Source organism: Brienomyrus brachyistius, chromosome 7 (assembly GCF_023856365.1).
Source record: "Brienomyrus brachyistius isolate T26 chromosome 7, BBRACH_0.4, whole genome shotgun sequence".
NCBI lineage: Eukaryota > Metazoa > Chordata > Actinopteri > Osteoglossiformes > Mormyridae > Brienomyrus > Brienomyrus brachyistius.
The window spans coordinates 2,015,641-2,036,432 of NC_064539.1; the positions used below are offsets into that span (position 1 = coordinate 2,015,641).

The following is a 20,792-nucleotide window of genomic DNA, read 5'->3' on the forward strand; positions in this document are numbered from 1 at the left end:
TCGGTTTCAAGTTAGCTTTATTAACATCACGTAACATACCAGTTCAGACAATGCATAATGTGGGACTCTCCTGTTTCCTGCACATGCCACCCCGAGCTCCCTCTCAGTTTCCCCGCAAATTTAACATTGTTGCGGGAGCATGCAAATTAAAGTAGTAACTTGGTATCAGGATCGTTTTCATTACATCGGGGGGAAAATGGTATAAAAACGTACCAAGATTGGTCTGAGATTGGTGCGACTTTGGCAATGCAGATTTCACCTTAATCGTCATATACTGATTTGAGAACAGTGCAAAACTGAAGTTTTAATCTTCAGGGGGTATGGCATATTTCTGGATGCAGTGAATAATTTGCATTCTCATACTTATATTTCAACATGAAATTAAATACTTGCATGTTGGGTAACAGAACCTTCAGGGGCACTGGGTAAAACCACCCATTCAAAGGTACAACTTTTAATTAAAATATACATCAATATCAGATATATTTATGGTCCACCCGTCCAACTTGCGCTTTCCCTAAAATAATATAGGAAGTAATATACAAGAATCTTTTCAAATCCACTTTGCCATGTGGAACAAAAGTGCGATTGTTAACCCTGCTGTTATATGCTACTTACAGCTACAGTGCTGATAGCAGACAGAAGAAGCACGTAGACTGCACATAGAAACGTGTACAGGACCGCTCTGAGCATTACCGGGGTGACATACGGAGGCGGGCCTTCTCAGTGGATGTGGGTGGGATTTTCACGATGCGTTAGGTGACAGTGTGTGATGGCATTCCCGGAGCAGTAGTGTCACAGTGAAGTGTCGCCCCCCTGCCACGTCCTCCCAGTACTGCTGATGGTCTGGGGTAAAAGGAATGGATGTAGAGAGTGCGGCCGTGTTGGTTCTGGTGCTGCCGGACCTGGTAACAGTAAAATAGCAACATGAACCTGCGGCACTTACATGTGGTGTTTGGGCACTACAATTCATGTGTAGGGTAGATTTTTCATACAGGCAGCACAGTGGCCTGACGCTTCCATGGTTGTGAGTTTGAATCCCGCTCTATCTGTGGAGTTTGGATGTTCTTCCACCGTTTATGTTGCTTGCCTGTCATGACCCAATAACATGCAGCTTAACTGAATCATCACCTTAAATGGCGTTTTTCCACTGTCACCAAGAACCAAGTCCATACCCGAGCTGTACCCAAGCTGACACTGCCTTGCTTACTAGCAGGGCCGAAAGCATGACCAAACCGAGCGGGTTACGTCACCACTTTGACTGGTTGGAATGCATAGCTTCAACTTAAAGAAGTAATACAGAACAGCTGAATAGAATGGATTTGTAATGCGAATTTACACAAGCAAATGTAAACTCTGCCAGCGTTTGAGGCTAACATAACATGGCAATTCTCACAAATGTGCTAGAAAATTAGGAGATTAGCAGATTTTAAATCATGATATACACCGTATGAACAGTAAATAAGCACCTCGGTTTACGTCATTGTTGCTCTCCAAACTCGGCAATATCTTTACTGAGTCAAAAGTTTCCATGTTGTACGTGTCTTTGTCTTGTAATAAACTTCTCCGGGGTTCGCACTATGGATCCTGGAACCTCGAAGCTCAATGTGACCTTCTATTTCATTGGTTATGGAAGATGGATGGTATGTATGGTACAAGCTAAACGTGATATTCCATACGGGTACAGGTATCAGCCAGTATTTGCATTAAACCTGTTTTCATGCACACGGTCCTGGGATGAGTTAGCACTAGATGTGGGCCAGAATGGATTAGTCTTAGCTGTGCCCCAGGATGAGTTAGAATTAGCTGCAGGGCAGAATTGGTTAACGTTAACCATAAACCGGGATGAGTTAGCATTAGCCAAAAGACACTCACCTTCGCGGATCAAGAGTGCTCCTCGGCACTGCCGCTGAAGGACCGGCTCCGGATGTGGTTCCTCAGCTGCTCGATCAGCTCAGGGTTCTGCTGCTGGATCTGCTGAGCAAACTGCTGGCCACTGAAAACGATGGCACACTTTGCGTAAGCCCTATTCTGTGAAGGTCTCCGTGATCTGTAACTCCTGCCCCCCCCCCCCCCCCCCCCCCTTGTGTAGTACTCACGCTTCAATGAGGCTGGAAATGTCTGACATGCCACCCACCCCGGCGGCTGGCCCCCCCACCGCATTGGACATCATCCCTGACATGCTGTCCATGGAAAAGAAGGACAGTCAGTGAATGACCCTTAGTCTCCAGTGAAAATACAACCATTGGTCAACACTTCAACATCACTAGACAAAAACATCAAATTACACTATATGTACTGGGACACCTGGTCATTTCACTTAAAGGAAATTTTATGACGTCACATTCTAAATCCAATAGAAGTTGGTCGCCCTTTTGCAGCTATACAGTAACAGCTGCTACTGTTCTTGGAAAATGTTCAAGATTTTGGAGTGGGTCTGTTGAAATTTTTGCTCATTCAGCCACAGGAGCATTTGTGAAGTCAGGTACTGATATTGGACATGAAGGCCTGGCTGGCAAGCTCCGCTCAAGTTCATCCCAAAGGTGTTTGTTGGGGTTGAGGTCAGGGCTCTGTGCAAGCCAGTCAAGTTCTTGCACACCAAACTCACCCAACCATCTTTATGGATCTTGTTTTGTGCACTGGGGCACAGTCATGCTGGAACAGAAAAGGACCTTCCCCAAACTGTTCCAACAAAGTTGGATGCATAGAATTGTCCAAAATGCCTCAGTATGCTGAAGCATTAAGAGATCCCTTCACTGGAACTAAGGGGCCTAGCCCAACCCCTGTAAAATAATCCCATAACATTATCCCTCCTCCACCAAACTACATTTGGCACAATGCAATCAGGTAGGTAATGTTCTCCTGGCATCTGCCAAACCCAGACTCATCTATCAGACTGCCAGACAGAGAAGCATGATTCACCATGTCACAGAAAACATTTCACTGCTCCAGAGCCTAGTGGCAGCGTGCTTTACACCACTCCATCCGACACTTGCCATTGCATTTGATGATGTGGGGCTTGCATGCAGCTTCTCAGCCATTGAAGACTATTCCATGAAGCTCCGGGTGCACAGTTTTTGTGTTGGGATTAATGCTAGAGGAAGTTTGGAACTCTGCACTAATTGAATGAACAGAGCTTTGGCGACTATTATGCACTATGTGTCTCAGTACTCTGTGATTCTGCTCTGTTACTTTATGTTGTTTGTCACTTAATGTGGCTGACTATTTGTTGTTCTTAAACGCTTCCACTTTGCAAGAACATCACTTACAGTTGACCATGGAATATCTAGCAGGGGTGACATTTCATGAACTGTAAAGGTGGCATCCTATGACAGTACCACACTCTAATTCACTGAGCTCATTAGAACGACCCAATCTTTCCAAATGTTGGTAAACCTGACTGCATTTGATTTTATATACTTGTATCAATGGGTCTGAATGAAACACCTGAATTCAGTGATTAAGAGGTGTGTCCCAATACTTTTGTCCATATAGTGTAAACTCCCACAGCTTAACCAGAATCTGAATCACATACAAGGAATTTGTTAACAGCATTTATTCTGCTTGTAGATGCGTAGTTGTGATGCTAGAAGGCTGCATACTCACAGCTGCTGCACCTGCTGGTTCTGCATCACGCTAGCTGCCTAAAAACAAGAAAGAGAAATATTGGCTGGATAACATTTTGAGCCGGAACTGTGAATGAGCAATCAAAAAAAACAGCACAGGCTAACAAGACATGCAGCTACTTCAAACCAGACTGCTGTCCTGTGCTCTTGTCATGCATATTGTCCTGCTTGTGCAAAGCATGCACTTCCAGCAGCAGCCAAGAGAGGGGGATAACATCAGGCAAACCAGAGAGTTTCCTGTTAGCTTTTCTGACTGCAGCTATTCCAAGCTGAATTCCACCCTAGCTCAGCCAGTCAAAAGGTCAGTTTGGAGTATATTCCAATATATATTCGAAATACGGTAACAAGGCATTTATAAACAGACAATTAGCCTGGCTGCCTGGGACTCACCATGCTGATAAAGGCAGGGTTATTGATGAGACTGGCCATGTCGAAACCCAGTCCAGTGGCAGTCTGGAAAGTCACATTAGAAATGCATAGTTTACGCACCATCCTGTGGTAATTTTTACCACCTGTCACAGAGAAATGCTAATAAATGTGGACATTTGCAGGACCCACTGACACATTAGCCCCCTCCCCCCTAAGAGTGCATTTTCAAGAATTTTAATTGATAAATTAAAATGTATTAGTGTACAGTTGCCCCCGCACAACCATCAATCTTTTGACTACTTATCGTTAAGGGACCTTAAGTCTACCCTAGGCAGAGTAGGGCATGAGGTTGACGCCTATCCATCCCAGCACACATACACACAATCTAAGGACAATTTAGAGACGCCTGTTAGCGCGCTGCCTGTCTTTGGGCTGTTGGAGGCGGGGGACTCAAACAGAGCCCCCCTTTGAGACATGTTACCTCCCTGTCCATTTTGTGATGCATTTATTAATAGTTCCAATCCAGTCTCTTACATTGCAGTATCAGCAATTATATTCACAGTGCCCAAATCCCCCACTACTATGTAGGATTTCCCAACTCACTGACACCAGAGGGGGTGATGTGTTAGGCCTCTGTTCCTGTGATTGGAAGGTTTGAATTCTATGCTCAGCAAAGTAGCCACATCTCCATTAAACAAGGCCATTAACCCAAAAAAATGCTATGAAGCGCCTGATAAATGATCTCAAGCTTGGCTGACACCTGTTCACATACGAGTCTCTGTCTCAAAGTGAGACATGTGAAAACCGAAGCATTCCTCTGCACTGGTACAAATGGCGGCATCATTTCACGTTACGTCACCCCACTTACAGGGCTGGAGGCTTCCTTCTGCTTTTGCTCTGCGATCTTCAGGTTGGACTTGTAGGTGTCATTCTCTGGGTCCAGCATGAGAGCCTTCTTGAAGTATCCGATGGCTTCTGGGTACTTATGCTTGGCAGTCAGGGCCAGCCTGAATCACCAAGAGGGTCACGCTGAAGCGTTTTTCACCCTACCCAGGCCCGGCCCACTCATCTGAATCGCATTAATTAAGCAATCCGCCAACGTTTAACTTATGTAACATTCAGTCTTCTTAGTGGAAAAAAACGAGACGTCTTGGTTCGGGGCCATCCACTGGTGGGTGGATTTCTGCGGCGTTAATGTGTCTACAAGGCCACATAAATTGTTCTGATTTATTGTAATGCCGTTCATTCACATGCTAATTCCCCGATTCTACACAGACAAGCTCATTGTTAATCACAAGGCCTGTTCACACCTATCCCCGAGGGCTGGATTTATTATTGATCTCATGAGATTTTTTTTGGCATCATTAAATAAATAAAAATTTTTTATCTATAGCTATAATCTGGGGGCAAGCAGCGGCATTTGTATGCTGCTGAATAGTAATTGTTCTCTGAATTAGATTTTATATTTCCTATTACCTCTTACATCTCAGTAGCAGACAAACACCCTGGTCAATGGGCTAAAATAAACTTGTCCAATTTCTTTAATGATTTAATTCATATAAACAACTTAATCATTAAGACGGCTGCCTGAAATCATAAGTGTCCATAACCCGATAGTGACAGCTCTCTGGAAACCCAAGAGAACAGACTCTCCTGCCAAACTGGGGGTTCCCTTTCCAAAGCTGTCAGGTGCATTTTAACACGACGTCAAAAACCAAACGATGAGAAACCCACATGCTGACTCAGCAAACTGGGGCGAGTCATCGCCTGTGTCAGGGCTTCCCGAATTTCCTTAAATCAGGGATGCCCAAATGGAAACAGGTAGAGCTAGACTCACCCCATGCGTCCATAGGCTTTGCTGTAGGCAGGGTCGATCCTAATTGCTCTCTCGCAATCAACAGTGGCCTCTGTATAGTTTCCCAGCTTGCTGTGTGCGGCGGCCCTGCAGAGATTACAAAGCAGCGGCGTGCATGAGGCCACAAGGCCCCAGCACGTCAGCGGGCTCCAAGAGGCGCCCTCAGCTCCACCCTCGCCACGCTCTCAAACCTGTTACAGTAGTACACGGCATTCCTCAGGTCCAGGTCGATGGCCTTTGAGTAACATTCAACCGCTGAGGCATAGTTCTCCTCCTTCATGTGGTTGTTTCCTAAAACGCATGTTCAAATCAGAATGCGTGACGCCTAGGGTATCACCACTGGCTGCAACAGTAACAACAGCGTTCTCCTCACTGTAAACCTGATGTCTGTAACGGCAGTCATGTGAATCTATTTCACCTTTTCATAAGTCGCTTCTTGATGGTTTATTCAAAATATCACTCCCAAAAAAACTGTCTTTAAGAGCTGCAAATACCTTCATTTTTCAGTTGCTCTGCCCTCTCTGTATCTTCTGGCGATGGAGAAGTATCAGGTATGGACACATTGTCATTCTAAAAAGAATACAGAGAAATGACTGTACAGGCAGCACTGAAGCTAATTTACGGTTCACTGTGTATAATCATATATTTCAACACATACTGATGAAAATCAGGATGTGGCCACATGTCGGCAAGCATGCTATTGCTAAATGAAGGCTCACTGAGACACAGGCAGTGTTAAGGCTAAGCTAATACTCACTAAGACAAAGGCAGAGCTAAGGCTAAACTAAGGCTCAGTGAGATTGAGGCAGTGCTAAGGCTCACTGAGACAGAGGCAGAGCTAAGGCTAAGCTAAGGCTCACTGAGGCAGAGGCAGAGCTAAGGTTAAGCTATGGTAGATATAATCAGAAGCAAGGCAACATGAAGTCAGTCCTCCACCATGTAGATGGAGTTGCTGAAGATCTCCGTGAGAGGCTGGGGCACTGCCAGGTTGCTGTCACTGGAGCTGATCTTGAACGTGGTCTCCAGGCACTGTATTGCAACTGAAGGAACACAGAACAGGACAACTTTCTGAATTTTTCATCCAATCAATAACTGGGTATCCAGTTGTCCTGTGTCCAGTAACAACAACCAAACGCAATATTACAAAACAAATCAAGACACATTAACATATTTTTTGAAAGCCTACAATGTGAACAAAAATTGTTCTAATATTAAAATTCATATTACTCAACTTACACAAAGGTTCTGCTGATATATTATTCTGCAATTGAGCACCTCTTCCTTCACACACTATAAAGCAACTTCTTAGTTTAAACCAGGTTCCGGTTGGATTTACCTTCAAGGCTCTCCTGCTCGTCCGAATTCAAAGTCCCGCGATGTGTCAGATCGCGGAGAAACTGCACGATGGAAAAAGCCAGTCGCCTCTCCACTGACATCTTCAGCAGACTCCTGCCGCACAGACACAGGTCCACATGTGTGTGGACAAGCCGCCGGAATAACACTCAAAGTCAATGTGAAACGGTGACATACCTGAAATGGCACAGCACTGTCTGATGAGAGGAGAACAGAGAGACAATTATACATGTCAAAGGACAAAACAGGATGTTGGTGTTTTCTAGAATCTGCAGCTAAACTCCTTTTATCAGTTTGGTAAAATGGCATATACCATCATCAAAATAATAGATTCAGGTAATTTAATTACTAGCTAAAATGTTTAGTATATTTCTGTTATGACAGATATTGCACAGGTAATTAATATATTATTAAGTTGACATTTGTACTAGTAGTACGGATTCACTCTGTCAAATGAACAACACTGAATATGTTTAGAATTACTGTAGGTTTAAATTAACCAATCATGATACAATATTCCTGTTATAGAAAAATTAACTAATTATCAGATTTTGAGCAAACTGAAACATGGTCAAACAAATGTAAATCTGCTCACAAATGACACAATCATACAATCATATCACATAAGACAGTCCTTTTAAAACGTTAGCCATCTAGCGATCCACCTGCATCCTTAGTGCGATACTTTTACAGAGCTCGCCCAAAGGCATGCCAACTTCGAGCTGCTCGGAACTTGGCCATAGGCTGAATAGTATAATAAAGGGAGCTACTTCAACTGAACGTTGTGAATTCCATGCACTGCTTCAATGCATTTTGGTACTGTTTTTGCAGAACATTGGTGCTTATGTGTTTCAGCGAAGCAAGCAAGCAAACAAACAAACACATGGACGGGACAATAAAATGTCTTGGAATAACATTTTTTGCTAAGTCAACTGATTCTGTGAAGCTCCTCAACTATGCTCTTTTTCCATTAAAGTAGGGGAAGGCTTTTTTTTGACATGAAAGTTGCAGGCAAGGTTTTAAAGCCAATGGGAAAGACTAATTGAGTGCGGAACTCAGGGGTTTGCCTCTGATAATTAAATAGAGTAAAACCTTGGATTGCAAGCATGATTCGTTCTAGAAATGTGCTCTTAATCCAAAGCACTCGTATATCAAATTTTCCCATTAGAAATTATGAAAACTCGGATGATTCGTTCCATAACCCAAAAATATTCATATAAAAATGATTAATACAAAATATAAAGTAAAAGTACATAAAACAAATTAACCTGCACTTTACCTTTGAAAAGAATCATGGATGATGTGAGGGAGACGAGAGAGAGGAGAAGAGGAAGGATATTTTGTAGAACGACTTTCACTATAACTAAATCTAACGGAATCACTGCTATCTGTTGGCTCACTGGAATCTTTCTTTTTGTGCGACTTTAACAAGGAACCAATGACTGCCACTTTTGCCTCCTTTTCGCGGAAATGTGGACATTGTATTGTTATTAAACAGATTAACTCGCACTGCTACACCCTTATTCGGGTGGTGCTTTTCTACTAAGTTTTGACTATATGAGTGAGGCACGCAGAACGATACTGAGCATGGGAGACGATTACCCACAATCCCGCAGCGAGAGAGAAAGACAGTATATACAGTCTTAAAGGCAGACACAGTATATACGTAATACTTGTGTTACAAGACCTCACTCACTTATCAAGTTAAAATTTATTAACAGTTTTTGCTCATCTTGCAAAACACTCGCAAACCAAGTTACTTGCAATCCGAGGTTTGACTGTACCTAATTTTACGTTAAAAAGTTCTGCCTTTAATTACTTAATGTACTCCCCATATTCAATTCAATTCAATAATTTTTTATATAGCACCTTTCACAACAGAGTAGCCATGAAGGCATGAGGTTGAGGATGAGCATGAGGGTTTTAAAGTACAACCTAAGACACAAGTATTTGGTCTGACTTGTTCTAGGTCCTTCCATGCCTTACATTCAACTCCTAATCAAGTATGCATCTCCAATCTTGCATCAGCAAACTAATGGTCAAAGAAAAGTCATCCCTAAAAGGGAAAATTCGGAGACTACAATTATTCCGATTCTATCTTTGTAACCCCCCCCCCCCCCCCACAGCACCTTCTTATGCTTTTTTTCCCTCCATCCAAGGCAACAGATAGCAATAAAAAGAGACCGATTCACTATGACTCTTTCTGTCACATGGTTATTGTGCTGACTGCACAGACTAAGTGTTCCAGAGTGGTGCTGAAAGCCAGGACAGGAGTAAGGATGGAGTGTCTCCAATGAGGTTCCGGCAGAGGAGAGGACGGGCCTTATCACCTATGGATATCGAAGCCATAAGGTTTCATACACCATGATCAAGCACCCCTTTCCTTACATGCATTATTTGTTGGATGCCACAGTGTATACTGTGAAACAAGCCAGACAAGAAGCTCCCCTTCATTAGCCCTACACACTTTGCTGAGGTTCTGCTAGCGGAGAACCACAGTGCCTGTTCGAGTACAGGGAGAAGGCCAGGGCCCACCTAGGGTCAGGTTTGCCGTCTCCCCTCCCCCACCCAGATATTTTAAAAATTAAATAAATAGTGAGTCAAATGATCCGAGCTAGTTGGTTAGCAAAACATGCTGCTTCAGCATCTCCTAAATAAGGAATGCCTTTATTTATCATATAGTGTAGTGACTGTTGGTGGCCAACAGGGACCCCACACATATGCATGGTTTGAATGGTGGTAAAAACCACCACTGCATTTTGATAGGAAGCCCCCCCCCATTAGCTACAGTTAGGGGGAGGGTGGCTATCACAACCATTCTTTTTCCCCTTGTAAACTTCCCTTTAGACCAGTCATGAGACGGCACCCTTCATCATGCAATCAACATGGTAATAAAACTAGACTGGCAGTGTCTAAAATAGGAAGGACCATCCCTTTCTTTGCAACAGTGACCTGGGTCACTCTGGAGAGGCATTAACATCATGGATAACGGACTGGACCCATTAACTTAGTGTTTCTCAACCCGATTCTCAGGGCCCCCCAGACGGTTCACGTTTTGTTCCCTCCCAGCTACCTGCCAGACATTCCACATTGATGCTCAACAAAAACATGGCCTGTCTGGGGGTCCCCGAGGACCAGTTCCAGAAACACTGCATTAACTTGCTGTATGCGTCATTATTCATCAACAGCATTCCAGCAATCGCTAGTTAATCGCACACTCATTGCAAGAGACATAGTGCCCCCTCCCCCCTTATTATGAAGATAACCTTCAACCTTCATCTTCAACTGGATCTCTTCAAGGTCATTAGGCCAGAATCTGCAAGGGCGTCTATTTGTGTTTGTCATTGTCACTCGCACCCAACCAGAAACCAAACTCAACATTTCAGCTTAAACGATTGCAGACACCTATTCTTATACATTCATTCTCAAACTGTATCTGACAAGCACAATTTTACACATAAAAAAATGTATAATATTTATATATAGTGTATAGGAACATAAGAAATTTACAAATGAAAGGAGGCCATTTGGCCCATCAAACTCGTTTGGGGATAACTTAACTAATAGCTCAGAGTTGTTAAAATCTTATCTAGCTCTGATTTAAAGGAACCCAGGGTTTTAGTTTGCGCTACACTAGCAGGAAGACTATTCCATACTCTAACTACACGCTGTATAAAGAAGTGCTTCCTCAAATTCATTTTAAAATGTTCTCCCACTAATTTCCACTTATGGCCACGATCTAGTATTTATGGCCACGATCTATGGTTCTAGTATTTAAACTAATATTGAAACAGCATCCAGATCTATTAGAATCTTATATACCTGGATCATGTCCCCCCTTAGTCTCCTTTGCTCGAGGCTAACCAGATTCAGCTCAGCTAACCGTTCTTCATAGGACATTCCTCTAAGACCAGGAATCATTCTCGTCGCCCTACGTTGCACCCATTCTAAGGCAGCAATGTCCTTCTTAAGGTACGGTGACCAAACCTGCACACAATATTCTAGGTGGGGTCTTACCAAGGAATTATATAATCGTAGCATCATCAAGGGAGATGATGCTACGATTATATAATCCACACGCCTAGAGATGTAACCCAACATCCTATTGGCCTTTCTTATTGCTTCCCCACACTGGCGACAGTGGGACATGGAAGCATCAACATACACACCGAGGTCTTTCTCATAATCAGCTACCTTTATTTCAGTCGAACCCAGAAAATATCTCTACTTTATATTTCTGCCCCCTGCATGGATTACCTTACATTTATCTATGTTAAATTTCACCTGCCAGGTATCAGCCCAGTCGCTAATTAAATCAGCCTCTGTGCCGCTAGATCAGTATCTGCTACACCACCCACCTTGGTGTTGTCTGCAAATTTAACCAGTTTACTGTATGTATTGGTGTCAATATCATTAATGTAAATTAGGAACAATAGTGGTCCTAAAATTGAACCCTGAGGTACTCCACTATGAACACAGGCCCACTGTGACATTGTGCCTCTAATAACTACTCGCTGCTTCCTGTCTGTTAACCAGTTTTCGATCCAAGCTGCTACAGTTCCTAAAATCCCTGCAGCTTTGAGCTTAAGCAAGAGCTGTTTGTGGGGGACAACATCAAAGGCCTTCTGGAAATTTAAGTAGATCACATTGTATGCCTTTTTGTGATCAATTTCACTTGTATAAAAGTATCTGCATCCGTGTTTTCTACCCACAGACCAGGTCTGACAAAAAGATAAGGAAAACACCCTCTAAATATTTTTGGCTGTTTCAGAACCTATCATCCAATCATATTCTTCGTCCATGATGCTTAGCAACATAGAGCACTTGAGTTGAGTTAAGTACAGCAGAAGCTGGTCTATGCATATTCCCTTCTTTTCAGTCACATGTATCTAAGACTCGTGATCAGATTCTAGCAATACAGGCTGCCAGAACACAGGAGTAAAACTGATGCATTATCTGACATCCTGTATTGATGAGCTGCTGGATTGATTAGGTAGAATTTGTTTTTAAGGCTATTAGCAGATTATCTTATCTCCAAATCCAAAAAAAGGTACTTTCCACTCTGTATGCATCACATCAATTTTTCCACTCTCCCTTCCAGTTGACATGAGGCTACAGCCACACTGCAGTGTTCGATGGACTCCCCTGACCTCATTACGGCCATGCTGTGGCTTATCTCAGTGATGCTAATTCAGTAATGATTGACTGTACCATTTCCTACATCTGAGAGCTTTTCCTGAAACTGCTGCCATGAGCTAACCGCAGAAAATGGATTACTGGGTGGGCTGAAGCTCAAAATCTGGAGTTCATTCTGGGCTACTCGTAGGCAAATCTCAAATCAGCAAGAGAGGGGCAGCTGGTGACAGGCCCCAAAAGTAGGTGAGATCATTTCTATTGCTGGTGAATTACTACTGGAAATTCAGGATTTTGTAATCCCTGACTATCTCCCCTGCTGTTCTCAAACTGTAGGGGGAGAGGACAGAGTCATACTGTAGAGAATTCATTCATTTCATTCATTCATCAGTAATCTGAATACAACCCCAATGTGTTAAAGAAACAGTCCTCACCTGCTTGCAGTATGAAACTTAACGGATTTTGCTTGTAAACCATGCTCACACATCAGATTCCTATGACTTTAAGGCCCATTGAACATCATGTATTCAACAGTAGGCTATTAAATACTCTTGTTAAACACTGTTGAGCATTTGAACATTTTGTTCATGCCCTGTGGTCAGTGCTTGTCTATGAGCTATTTTCATTCATTGTAAATTCATTTATCAATGGGCCTCAACTACACAAGTAAAGCTGTGACAGATTCTTTTTCAACATGTCATTTCAGAGAATGTAGAACCCCAAGCTTTCTAAATGCAAAGCCAGCCCTGATGGTCCAAATCATCATTTTTCAAAAATCAAATACATCATGGACCAGATGAACAACTAATTCACATGAATGCATATGGAAGGGTTAACGTACATTAAATTCCAAAGTCAGAGAGTTAACCGAAATACCTCATGATAGATATTGATGTCAAGCACCAAATTCGCCTCACTTGTGCTATTCACAAACTGAGCAGTATCAAATGTTAATGGTACCGCTGCTGTTATCCGACTTAACGTTATATAATTGATACTCTCACAAAAAAATACAAACTATAACTATGTAATACAGTAATAAACTATAACTATAGTAAACCATAATGATAAACTATACACGTCACAAAACAGAAATCTATATAAAACTATATAAAAGCGATTCAGCGAGAAGACTTCATAATCGAGGCAAATCTGCGTTTTTGTTACAGATGAATCTCCTGTCACAGTTGACATGAGGAATTGTGTGAGGAAAGAGACGGTTCACAATGATGCTTGGAGAATCAGTGATATTGACACGCACCTCACTGGTGCCCAGTTAATCAACACCCCCTCCCCCAATGATCCGTGATGTCATCTCGGCAAAAATCACCAAAGCTTACAAAAGAGGATGCACGTCAAATGAAACTGTTAAAATAAACGCGTATAATCTTCTTTGCACATGCACGGGGATGAGAAGCACGCACATTTACGTAACTCGCATTAAAGGTGCCAGTAACGATTCTCGGCTGCTACCTAGTGTTGCACAGTTCACCCAAGCATGGCCGTAAGTCTTTCTCGCCGATGGTAAAAACATGCTCGAAAATGAACTTTTACCTGCCATTCCCCGATCTTCCAAGCATCATTGCGTATGTCAGCTATGCATTTGCGCCTAAGGACGATCTTACCCCTCCCCCACCCACCTACCTGAGAAAAATCTCCAGCGGTCCCAACGACGCAGTCATGCGAGCTCTTGCTGACAGAACACCGCGCGCATGCGCACTGGTGCAGGAAGCGAATCGGCTGGATCCTCGGCCGAGACTGTCAAGTCGAGCGCGGGCGCGGACTGGGCTTCTGCGGCGCGCGCATGTTCCCTGTGCGGCATGCTTCGCTTTCGCTGTATACTTCACTGTCGAGCTGTTTCCAGGTATTTCTACGGATCTGTTTCGCTGCACGATTTTTTTCCATGTGACCTGTGTCTGGTGCCATATGTGTGAGTGAAGCACTAAAATTAACCAGCGGAATGAAACATGCCTGATGGTGTTTACAGACATCTCTCATAAAACTAGGTGACTGTGGGAGCACGTCAAGTCAAATTAACTTCAGTGCTGATTTTTTTAAAGCATTGGATAGATTGACACTTGCTTGCAACTGAGAGGTCTCTACAAACATAATCATTAAAACGGCTATAAAATTGCATACTATCCGCTGATCGAGTTATATCAAGTTAACCTCTTTTGATAGTTGCACACTCATGGAAAAAACAGCTGTGTAGTTTGGGGGGGCAGTGTACAGTTGATAAGGCTTCAGTAGGTTGAGTTTCAAGACTCCGGCTATAACATTGAAGAATTTAATTATTGTTTATGCAAGAAATAAATATGTGTTCGAAATGTGAGGTAAGGACCATTACACTAATCCATTTGTGGGCTTTAAATGATTTGCCAAAAAGAAATGATAGAATTAATAAATTATGAGTAATAAGCGCAGTTATGGTAACAGACCATTTAAGTTATGCCGCTTGGTCAATCTGCATGTCTTACATAGATTTTAAAATGCTTCTTTTGTGAACTTTAATTGCTACACATGGATTCTTTCAAAACGACAAACGCAGTCTCTACTGCTTGTCAGTGCCAACTGAAATTAACACAGTTCCCTGTCAGGCCTAGTTACTCTCGCAAATTATGTAACATACAAACACCGATAAGAGGAACTCTAGATAATGCCGAGGAACTGTGGATTCGTTCGTACTTCTTATTATGTATAGCCATAGTTGCATGTTTTAAGTTATTTTTAATAACCTAAATATAGATATGGAATCTAAATTCACTTGTGCAATGCCAAGATTTCTGTTTTTGTGATTAATTAGAAATGTTCCGTGTAATATATCTCATCCAATACACTGGAAATCAATTACTCACGTAATATTACATTTAAGATATTCTTAAGCATCGAACAGCTAAAAAACACATAGGTTGTGCATATTAAACCTACGTTAAAACTGATATTCACCATTCCAGTATTTTTTTCATACTTTGTAATACCTATCCAGTGCAAAGTTTGATTAAAGCAAGGTTGCCCTTACAGGGGAGAATTTCAAAAATGTATAGATTTAAAATAAGTTAATATCTATGCATAAATCAGCAGCACGTGCTTGTTAGTTTTCTAAGCCTTTCCCAGCAGGCGCTTCAGCCTTCATTCTGGTGAAGCCATGCCGCTGGATTATGGCGCGGAGGATGTGTCATCCGTGACAGGGTCCTGTCAATGCCAGCAGTCAGGAAGCTGCTGGGCGGCCATCTTAGAGGGTCTTGCTTCTGCTTAAAGGGGGATTGTGTCAGTAGGCTGCTGTCAGGTGCATCACAGTGCTCCACACAGCTCGTTTAGCTACCTTAGCATGCTATTTTTTTATATTCAGTGATCCAGGATAAGTGGCTAGAATTGATATTCAGTTGTAAGGTCATAATGGATATCGATCTTGATGGCATGTTGTGACGTACACCACACACTGTAAATGAGTGTTTGCATAGATTGTAGTGCTTCTTAGGAGTCACATTTCACTGGCATTTTGCTTAATACTTTACTGGCACATTGCTCGAGTGCTTAGAATATCTCCTCACACTCGAATTCTCTCCCGTAATAGAGGCGGCTGTGAATCACTGTCGTTATACCCGATCTGAATTTCAGAGACTTTCCTGCTAGACCGCGATTGAGGATGACCCTTCAGGACAGGCCTGTGGCGTCTGTTCGAGATCGCTCCCTGTCTACTCACGGGCAGAATGAACTGTGGTGGGACCTTATGCCTGATCAGATTAAATGCAGAACAGACAAGCTAATCCAGAAAATCACACAGATGTATGACAATGTGGGTGTGCTGGGCCCAGATGAGGTGTCTTTCGAAAATACCTTAAAAGCCTTGGCTGATGCCAAGCTGGAATATGCAGGTAAGTGATACTTTATCAGTCCCCATGGGGAAATTCACTCTCGCCTCTTTGCCTACCTCATCTTCCTCTTCATGAGACACATACAGGTGAGAGCAAGCTTGGGGGGGACAGTTCAGGGTCATCCAGCATGCAACGCCCCTGTAGTTGGGGATGAAGGGCCCACAAACATGTCACTATTCTGCCAAGGCTAGGGCTCAGATTGGGACCCTTACAATCAGAGGCTTAGCCAGCTGAGCCACATGCCACCCTTATATAGATCATTTAATTGAGAAGATGTTTCTACTTGCCATTTGTGCCTTTTTGCATATCCTATCCCATGGTTCTTTGACACATACATCCACATAGAGGTGAGACAAAAGCTTAGAGTCAGAGCACAGGTTTAGCCATTTATTCAGCAGCTCTAAATCATTTTGGGGGGGCTAACCCACTGGAGTCAGTAACACCAGCCCAGCGCTTGCCATGCTTCGATGTCATCATCCTGATTAATACCCACAATGCTTTGCAGCTTCCAGGCACACCTTGGATTTCCCCCAGTATGTCTCGCCATGTCGGGAAGTGCGGCACGCCAGCACGGAGGCGGACAGGAAGCTGTCCGACTTCGACGTGGAACTGAGCATGAGGGAGGACGTCTTCCAGAGGGTCCTCGCTCTGCAGGTATGGGGGGGGGGGGAGCAGTTTCATTTGATGTCTATTAAGTCGGCATTATGTTATAAGGCTTCTTTTTGCACTTCTGGTACATCAACTGGTATCCCAGCCCCCCAAGTAACATCACGTAACTACTGTAATAATCACTCTGCAAGCTGCTTGCTTACTGTAACAATTACAAAGGCAGCTTGAGAAGGGCCAGTTATGTAAGCAGTACAATGAAGTTACTGTTCTGTGGTCTGCTGTGTCCTCTGTCTGCATACAGGCTACCAACCATTGATTTCACTGAACAATAGAGTAAACACTGCTTTTGTATTGCATCGTTAAGGGGGAAAAAAAACATCTTTTTTTCATTTCAGAAACTTGAACCTTTAAAATGTTAAAAGTTTTTCCAGGCCTGAATTTACAGTGAATTTGCGTTGGTGGTCTTTAACTTGTATTGTCATGTAATACAATACAGCATTTAGAAAATTTACAGGCGCTGCTTCCCCCCCATTTCCTCTGCTGCCTGCATGCCTGGATCCTTTAGTGCAGCCCCCTTTTATTGAACAACACAGCGTCATTTTGAGTGCTTTCCAGAGTATTTACTGCCCTTATAATTGAGTTGTCATCAGGGGCATGTCTCTGCTTCGCTGAGAGAGCACAGATAAAGCCTTCACTGTCACTCTGGTACCCTTGGGCAGTTTGGGTGGCTTCTGTGCCACAGGGCCGGAACGTTAAGCTGGCAGGCATTAAGCTTGGACAGCTATCCGGGGGCTTGTCCGGCAGTCAGACTCGCAAAGTGACACGTTCACGATTTACCCCACGCAATTTTATAATGAATCTTTTCACATGCTGTTACACTTAAGAGAATGGTGATATATATCTGCAAAACTTTAGTAAATCACTTCGACCTGTTTTAACAGAGGCATTTAGATGGCTTTTATGCTCTCAATCACTTCGGGTAGCGGAGACCTGAAAAGGGAAGCTGAGATTGGCGAGGGCGCCGTTCCTCATGTGGGTCGATTGATGCAAAGTGCTGGCGTATCTTCCGTAGAGTAAGCAGCCTGATCTGAAAACCGAGGCCAAGAGATTCATGGAGAGGCTCATCCAGCTGGGGAGGCGTAACGGACTGCATCTTTCCAAGGATGTGCAGGAGGTACCATGAGATAGCTTGTCTGTGCTAAGCGGTGCGTGACACAGTGGGCTGGGATTGTCTTGCGTCCCTAAATTTCCACAAACGTTCGGTAATCTTCTGTCGGCTTGTGCATCTAGCATCAGTAACCGCTAATCAGTGAGGCAGCAATCCAGACTCTATCCTGGAAAAAGTAGGGCATTTAGGAGGCTCCATCCCAAAGCTCTCACACGCTAAGGATTGTGGGAGAACAGGGAGAACATCCAACGCCTATTATGGCTGAGCTGGGCTGGGGCTGATGTGATACTCGTACACTCAGATCTCTTTGCCATTTAAGTAAGATGCCATCACAAAGTTTATAATAATACAATAAACAATTCAGACTAGAATTCTTACAAACCATCCAGTGCTCTTTGTGGACATTTCATTTCATTCATTTCATTTTGTGGACGTTTTATTTTATATAACATATTTCCATAACATTACATTGACTCAAAGAGCTTTACATTGCCCCTGCTCAAAACCCCCAGTGAGCAAGCCAACGGCAAGGAAAAACCCTCTAGTTGGAAAAACCCTTGGGAGGAACTAGACTCAAAGGGGGAGCCCATCCTCCAGGGGCCAGCAGAGGAAGTTAAATGAGCAGGATGACAAAATCCTAATTTACACATTTCCTTGTATCATTCAGGAGATTAAATCCACCCTCAAGTTGATCAGCAAGCTTTGCATAGATTTCAACAAGAACCTGAACGAGGACAACACTCACCTGCTCTTCACCATGGACGAGCTAGGTAGGCATGTGAGCATTTGCGTGGCGGTAAGAGCAGTGCAGCATTGTCATGGCTGATGCCACCTTTCCCTCGGTAAGGCGGCATGGCAGACAGCTACATGAATGGCCTGGAACGCACGGAGGATGGCCGCTTCAGGGTGACGCTGAAGTACCCCCATTACTTCCCGCTCATGAAGAGGTGCCACGTCCAGGACACCCGGCGGAGGATGGAGACTGCCTTCCACAGCCGCTGTAAAGAGGTGTGCTGGCGGCCTGCTGGGACATGGCATGTTTCACAGCGGTTATCATCGCATGCGTTTAGGGAACATCTTACGCCATAAACAGCAGTGCAATTCAATGTGCAATATAAGGGATCAGATAAAATAATAAGTAATGTGGTTTGGGATTAGGTAGCTATACAGGATGTGCAAAATAACCATGACAAAATAGTGTTCAGAAAGTGAAGAGAGTACAGTGTATGGCTCATTGGGTTGGGACACTGTACCTGTGATTGCAAGGTCAACAGTTTACACCCCAGGGTTGGCAGAGTGATGCCACTATTGGACCCTTGAGCAAGGTCCTTAACCCCACATTACTCCAGAAACTGAATTAAACTGAATTACTCCTTTCTGCTGAATTAGGGGTGGGGAAGCTGTTCCACAGAGGGCCGATGTGGTTGCAGGTTTTTGGGATGACCTTTCAATCAGCGGCACCTGCACCGGCTCTCCATGGGTCAGGTTCCCCATTCCTGTGTAAATAAAATAAATAAAAATGTACATTAATGATGCTTTATTTCCACAGGTACACTGGAATGCTTATTTTCACATATCCCACTTTGCTCTTCTTTTTTAAGACATACAGTCACAAACAGCTGAGTTTGAAGCTTGGGGTATGAGCACAGACGTCCCTGGAGAATTTTACGGGGGAAGGGCCTTACTTAAGGGTGCAATGGACATGTGTCTATTCTGGCAAGGACAGGATTGGAACCCTCTGAGACACACACATTCCAAAGGTTCAGATCTGCTGCCACGTGCCAAGTAATCAGGCAGCTTTCGCTCTCGTTTGCTGTGCAGGTGAACACGGCCATCTTGGAGCAGCTGATCCCTCTACGGGCCAGAGTGGCAAGGTTGCTGGGCTTCAGCTCGCATGCCAACTACATGCTCGCGGTGAACATGGCTCAAACTAGTGCTACTGTTGCCCACTTTCTTGGTACGTTCCCCAGAGCCAGATCGATCAGGGCGCAGGGAATGGTGCCGGGCTATTAACCCCTCAGAAATGGCCAGGATGGCGGATGACCCCAGCGCCCGGCGGAGGGGAATGTTGGCTGTCAGGGTCACTCCGCAACCACCACGATGAATTTTAAGCACCGGATTTGCATACATTTTAGGGTAAATCAGTGGAAACCAGGTCTTAGCTTCTTATCGGCAAATCAGATCAACAGTTAACAAGAGAACCCCTAAAGGTTCAGCTTTTCATCAGAGATCTGCTGAAATGAAGAACGAGGCAGCTTCCCCAGGAAGGTCAGGCCTCCTTCATGTTTGTTATGAACATGTCAGTGAACAACTGACAGATTTTCCGCAAGCTCTAGCCATGATGGTTTTGTGACCTGAATCCACATTATCAAGAACTTCTTTACATGAGGATGATGAACATGGGAAGATAGGTAATAATAGGACTTAAAATATATTACACACACTATACACAGAAACCATTTGGAATTTTTAGCTTAAGTCAACTGTTGTAATACTGTGCTATTCATATTACAAAATCACATTTCCAGAGGTGGCAAGTTCAGGTTCAGAAAGTACAAATCCAGACCAAGATTTCGTTTCAACCAACCAGCTGTGCATAAAGACTCACGTTGACAGAGTACTCAACTGGTTGGTAGAAACAAAATCTTGGTCTGGATTTTTACTTTCTGAACTTTCCACCTCTGCACATTCCCCCCTCCATGATTATTCAGACAATCAGTCAATGCCGTATGATTCTGTTTCAAATGTAAAACATATAAGTAAAGCAAAATACAAATTCATGGCATTCCTGGTGGCAGAAAGGG

The 20,792-nt window shown here is 43.5% G+C and overlaps 2 protein-coding genes and 1 long non-coding RNA gene across 11 annotated transcripts in view; 1 reads left to right on the forward strand and 2 right to left on the reverse strand.

The window, feature by feature from the left end:
• Positions 1-14,165, reverse strand: sgtb (small glutamine rich tetratricopeptide repeat co-chaperone beta). Of its 5 annotated transcripts, none has more exons than XM_049019549.1 (13): positions 13,981-14,111; positions 7,381-7,400; positions 7,187-7,299; positions 6,787-6,890; positions 6,345-6,420; positions 6,042-6,141; positions 5,833-5,937; positions 4,864-5,002; positions 4,017-4,079; positions 3,607-3,644; positions 2,100-2,183; positions 1,876-1,996; positions 1-905 (listed from the first exon to the last, which is right to left on the reverse strand). In XM_049019549.1, exons 3-12 carry the CDS (start codon positions 7,284-7,286, stop codon positions 1,885-1,887), a joined length of 921 nt encoding a protein of 306 aa, XP_048875506.1. In that variant the 5' UTR covers positions 7,287-7,299; positions 7,381-7,400; positions 13,981-14,111; the 3' UTR covers positions 1-905; positions 1,876-1,884. The 5 variants fall into 5 exon arrangements, with proteins under 5 accessions (XP_048875506.1, XP_048875509.1, XP_048875508.1 ...); XM_049019552.1 differs by having other exon boundaries at positions 7,381-7,396; positions 13,981-14,065; XM_049019551.1 differs by lacking the exon at positions 13,981-14,111 and adding an exon at positions 13,891-13,951.
• The window catches only part of nln (neurolysin (metallopeptidase M3 family)), a 12,410-nt gene continuing 5,690 nt past the window's right edge, over positions 14,073-20,792 (forward strand). For 3 of the 4 annotated variants that reach the window (XM_049019538.1, XM_049019539.1, XM_049019540.1), the window contains exons 1-7: positions 14,073-14,200; positions 15,955-16,211; positions 16,717-16,865; positions 17,893-17,994; positions 18,656-18,758; positions 18,836-18,996; positions 19,810-19,945. In XM_049019538.1, the coding sequence (XP_048875495.1) occupies positions 14,157-14,200; positions 15,955-16,211; positions 16,717-16,865; positions 17,893-17,994; positions 18,656-18,758; positions 18,836-18,996; positions 19,810-19,945 (952 nt within the window). In that variant the 5' untranslated portion in view covers positions 14,073-14,156. Of the gene's footprint in view, positions 14,201-14,273; positions 14,670-15,954; positions 16,212-16,716; positions 16,866-17,892; positions 17,995-18,655; positions 18,759-18,835; positions 18,997-19,809; positions 19,946-20,792 lie in introns of those variants that run through there. The other variant, XM_049019541.1, reaches the window with a different exon arrangement.
• The window catches only part of LOC125746020 (uncharacterized), an 11,357-nt gene continuing 7,293 nt past the window's right edge, over positions 16,729-20,792 (reverse strand). Inside the window, exons 3-4 of one of the 2 annotated variants that reach the window (XR_007398826.1) lie at positions 18,734-19,012; positions 16,729-16,859 (exon numbers count right to left, since the gene is read on the reverse strand). This is a non-coding gene — a long non-coding RNA (uncharacterized LOC125746020). The remainder of the gene's footprint in view (positions 16,860-18,733; positions 19,013-20,792) is intronic. The other variant, XR_007398825.1, reaches the window with a different exon arrangement.

What these genes read in the sequence shown, in the direction of transcription:
- sgtb (XM_049019548.1), bottom strand. Translation starts at nt 14,018, where the DNA reads ATGACTGCGTCGTTGGGACCGCTGGAGATTTTTCTCAG. An exon ending in TCAGCAACTCCATCTACATG is followed by an intron (nt 6,421 to 6,786) that starts GTGGAGGACTGA and finishes TATTCTTTTTAG; the next exon opens with AATGACAATGTGTCCATACC. An exon ending in AGAAGGAAGCCTCCAGCCCT is followed by an intron (nt 4,080 to 4,863) that starts GTAAGTGGGGTG and finishes GTGACTTTCCAG; the next exon opens with ACTGCCACTGGACTGGGTTT.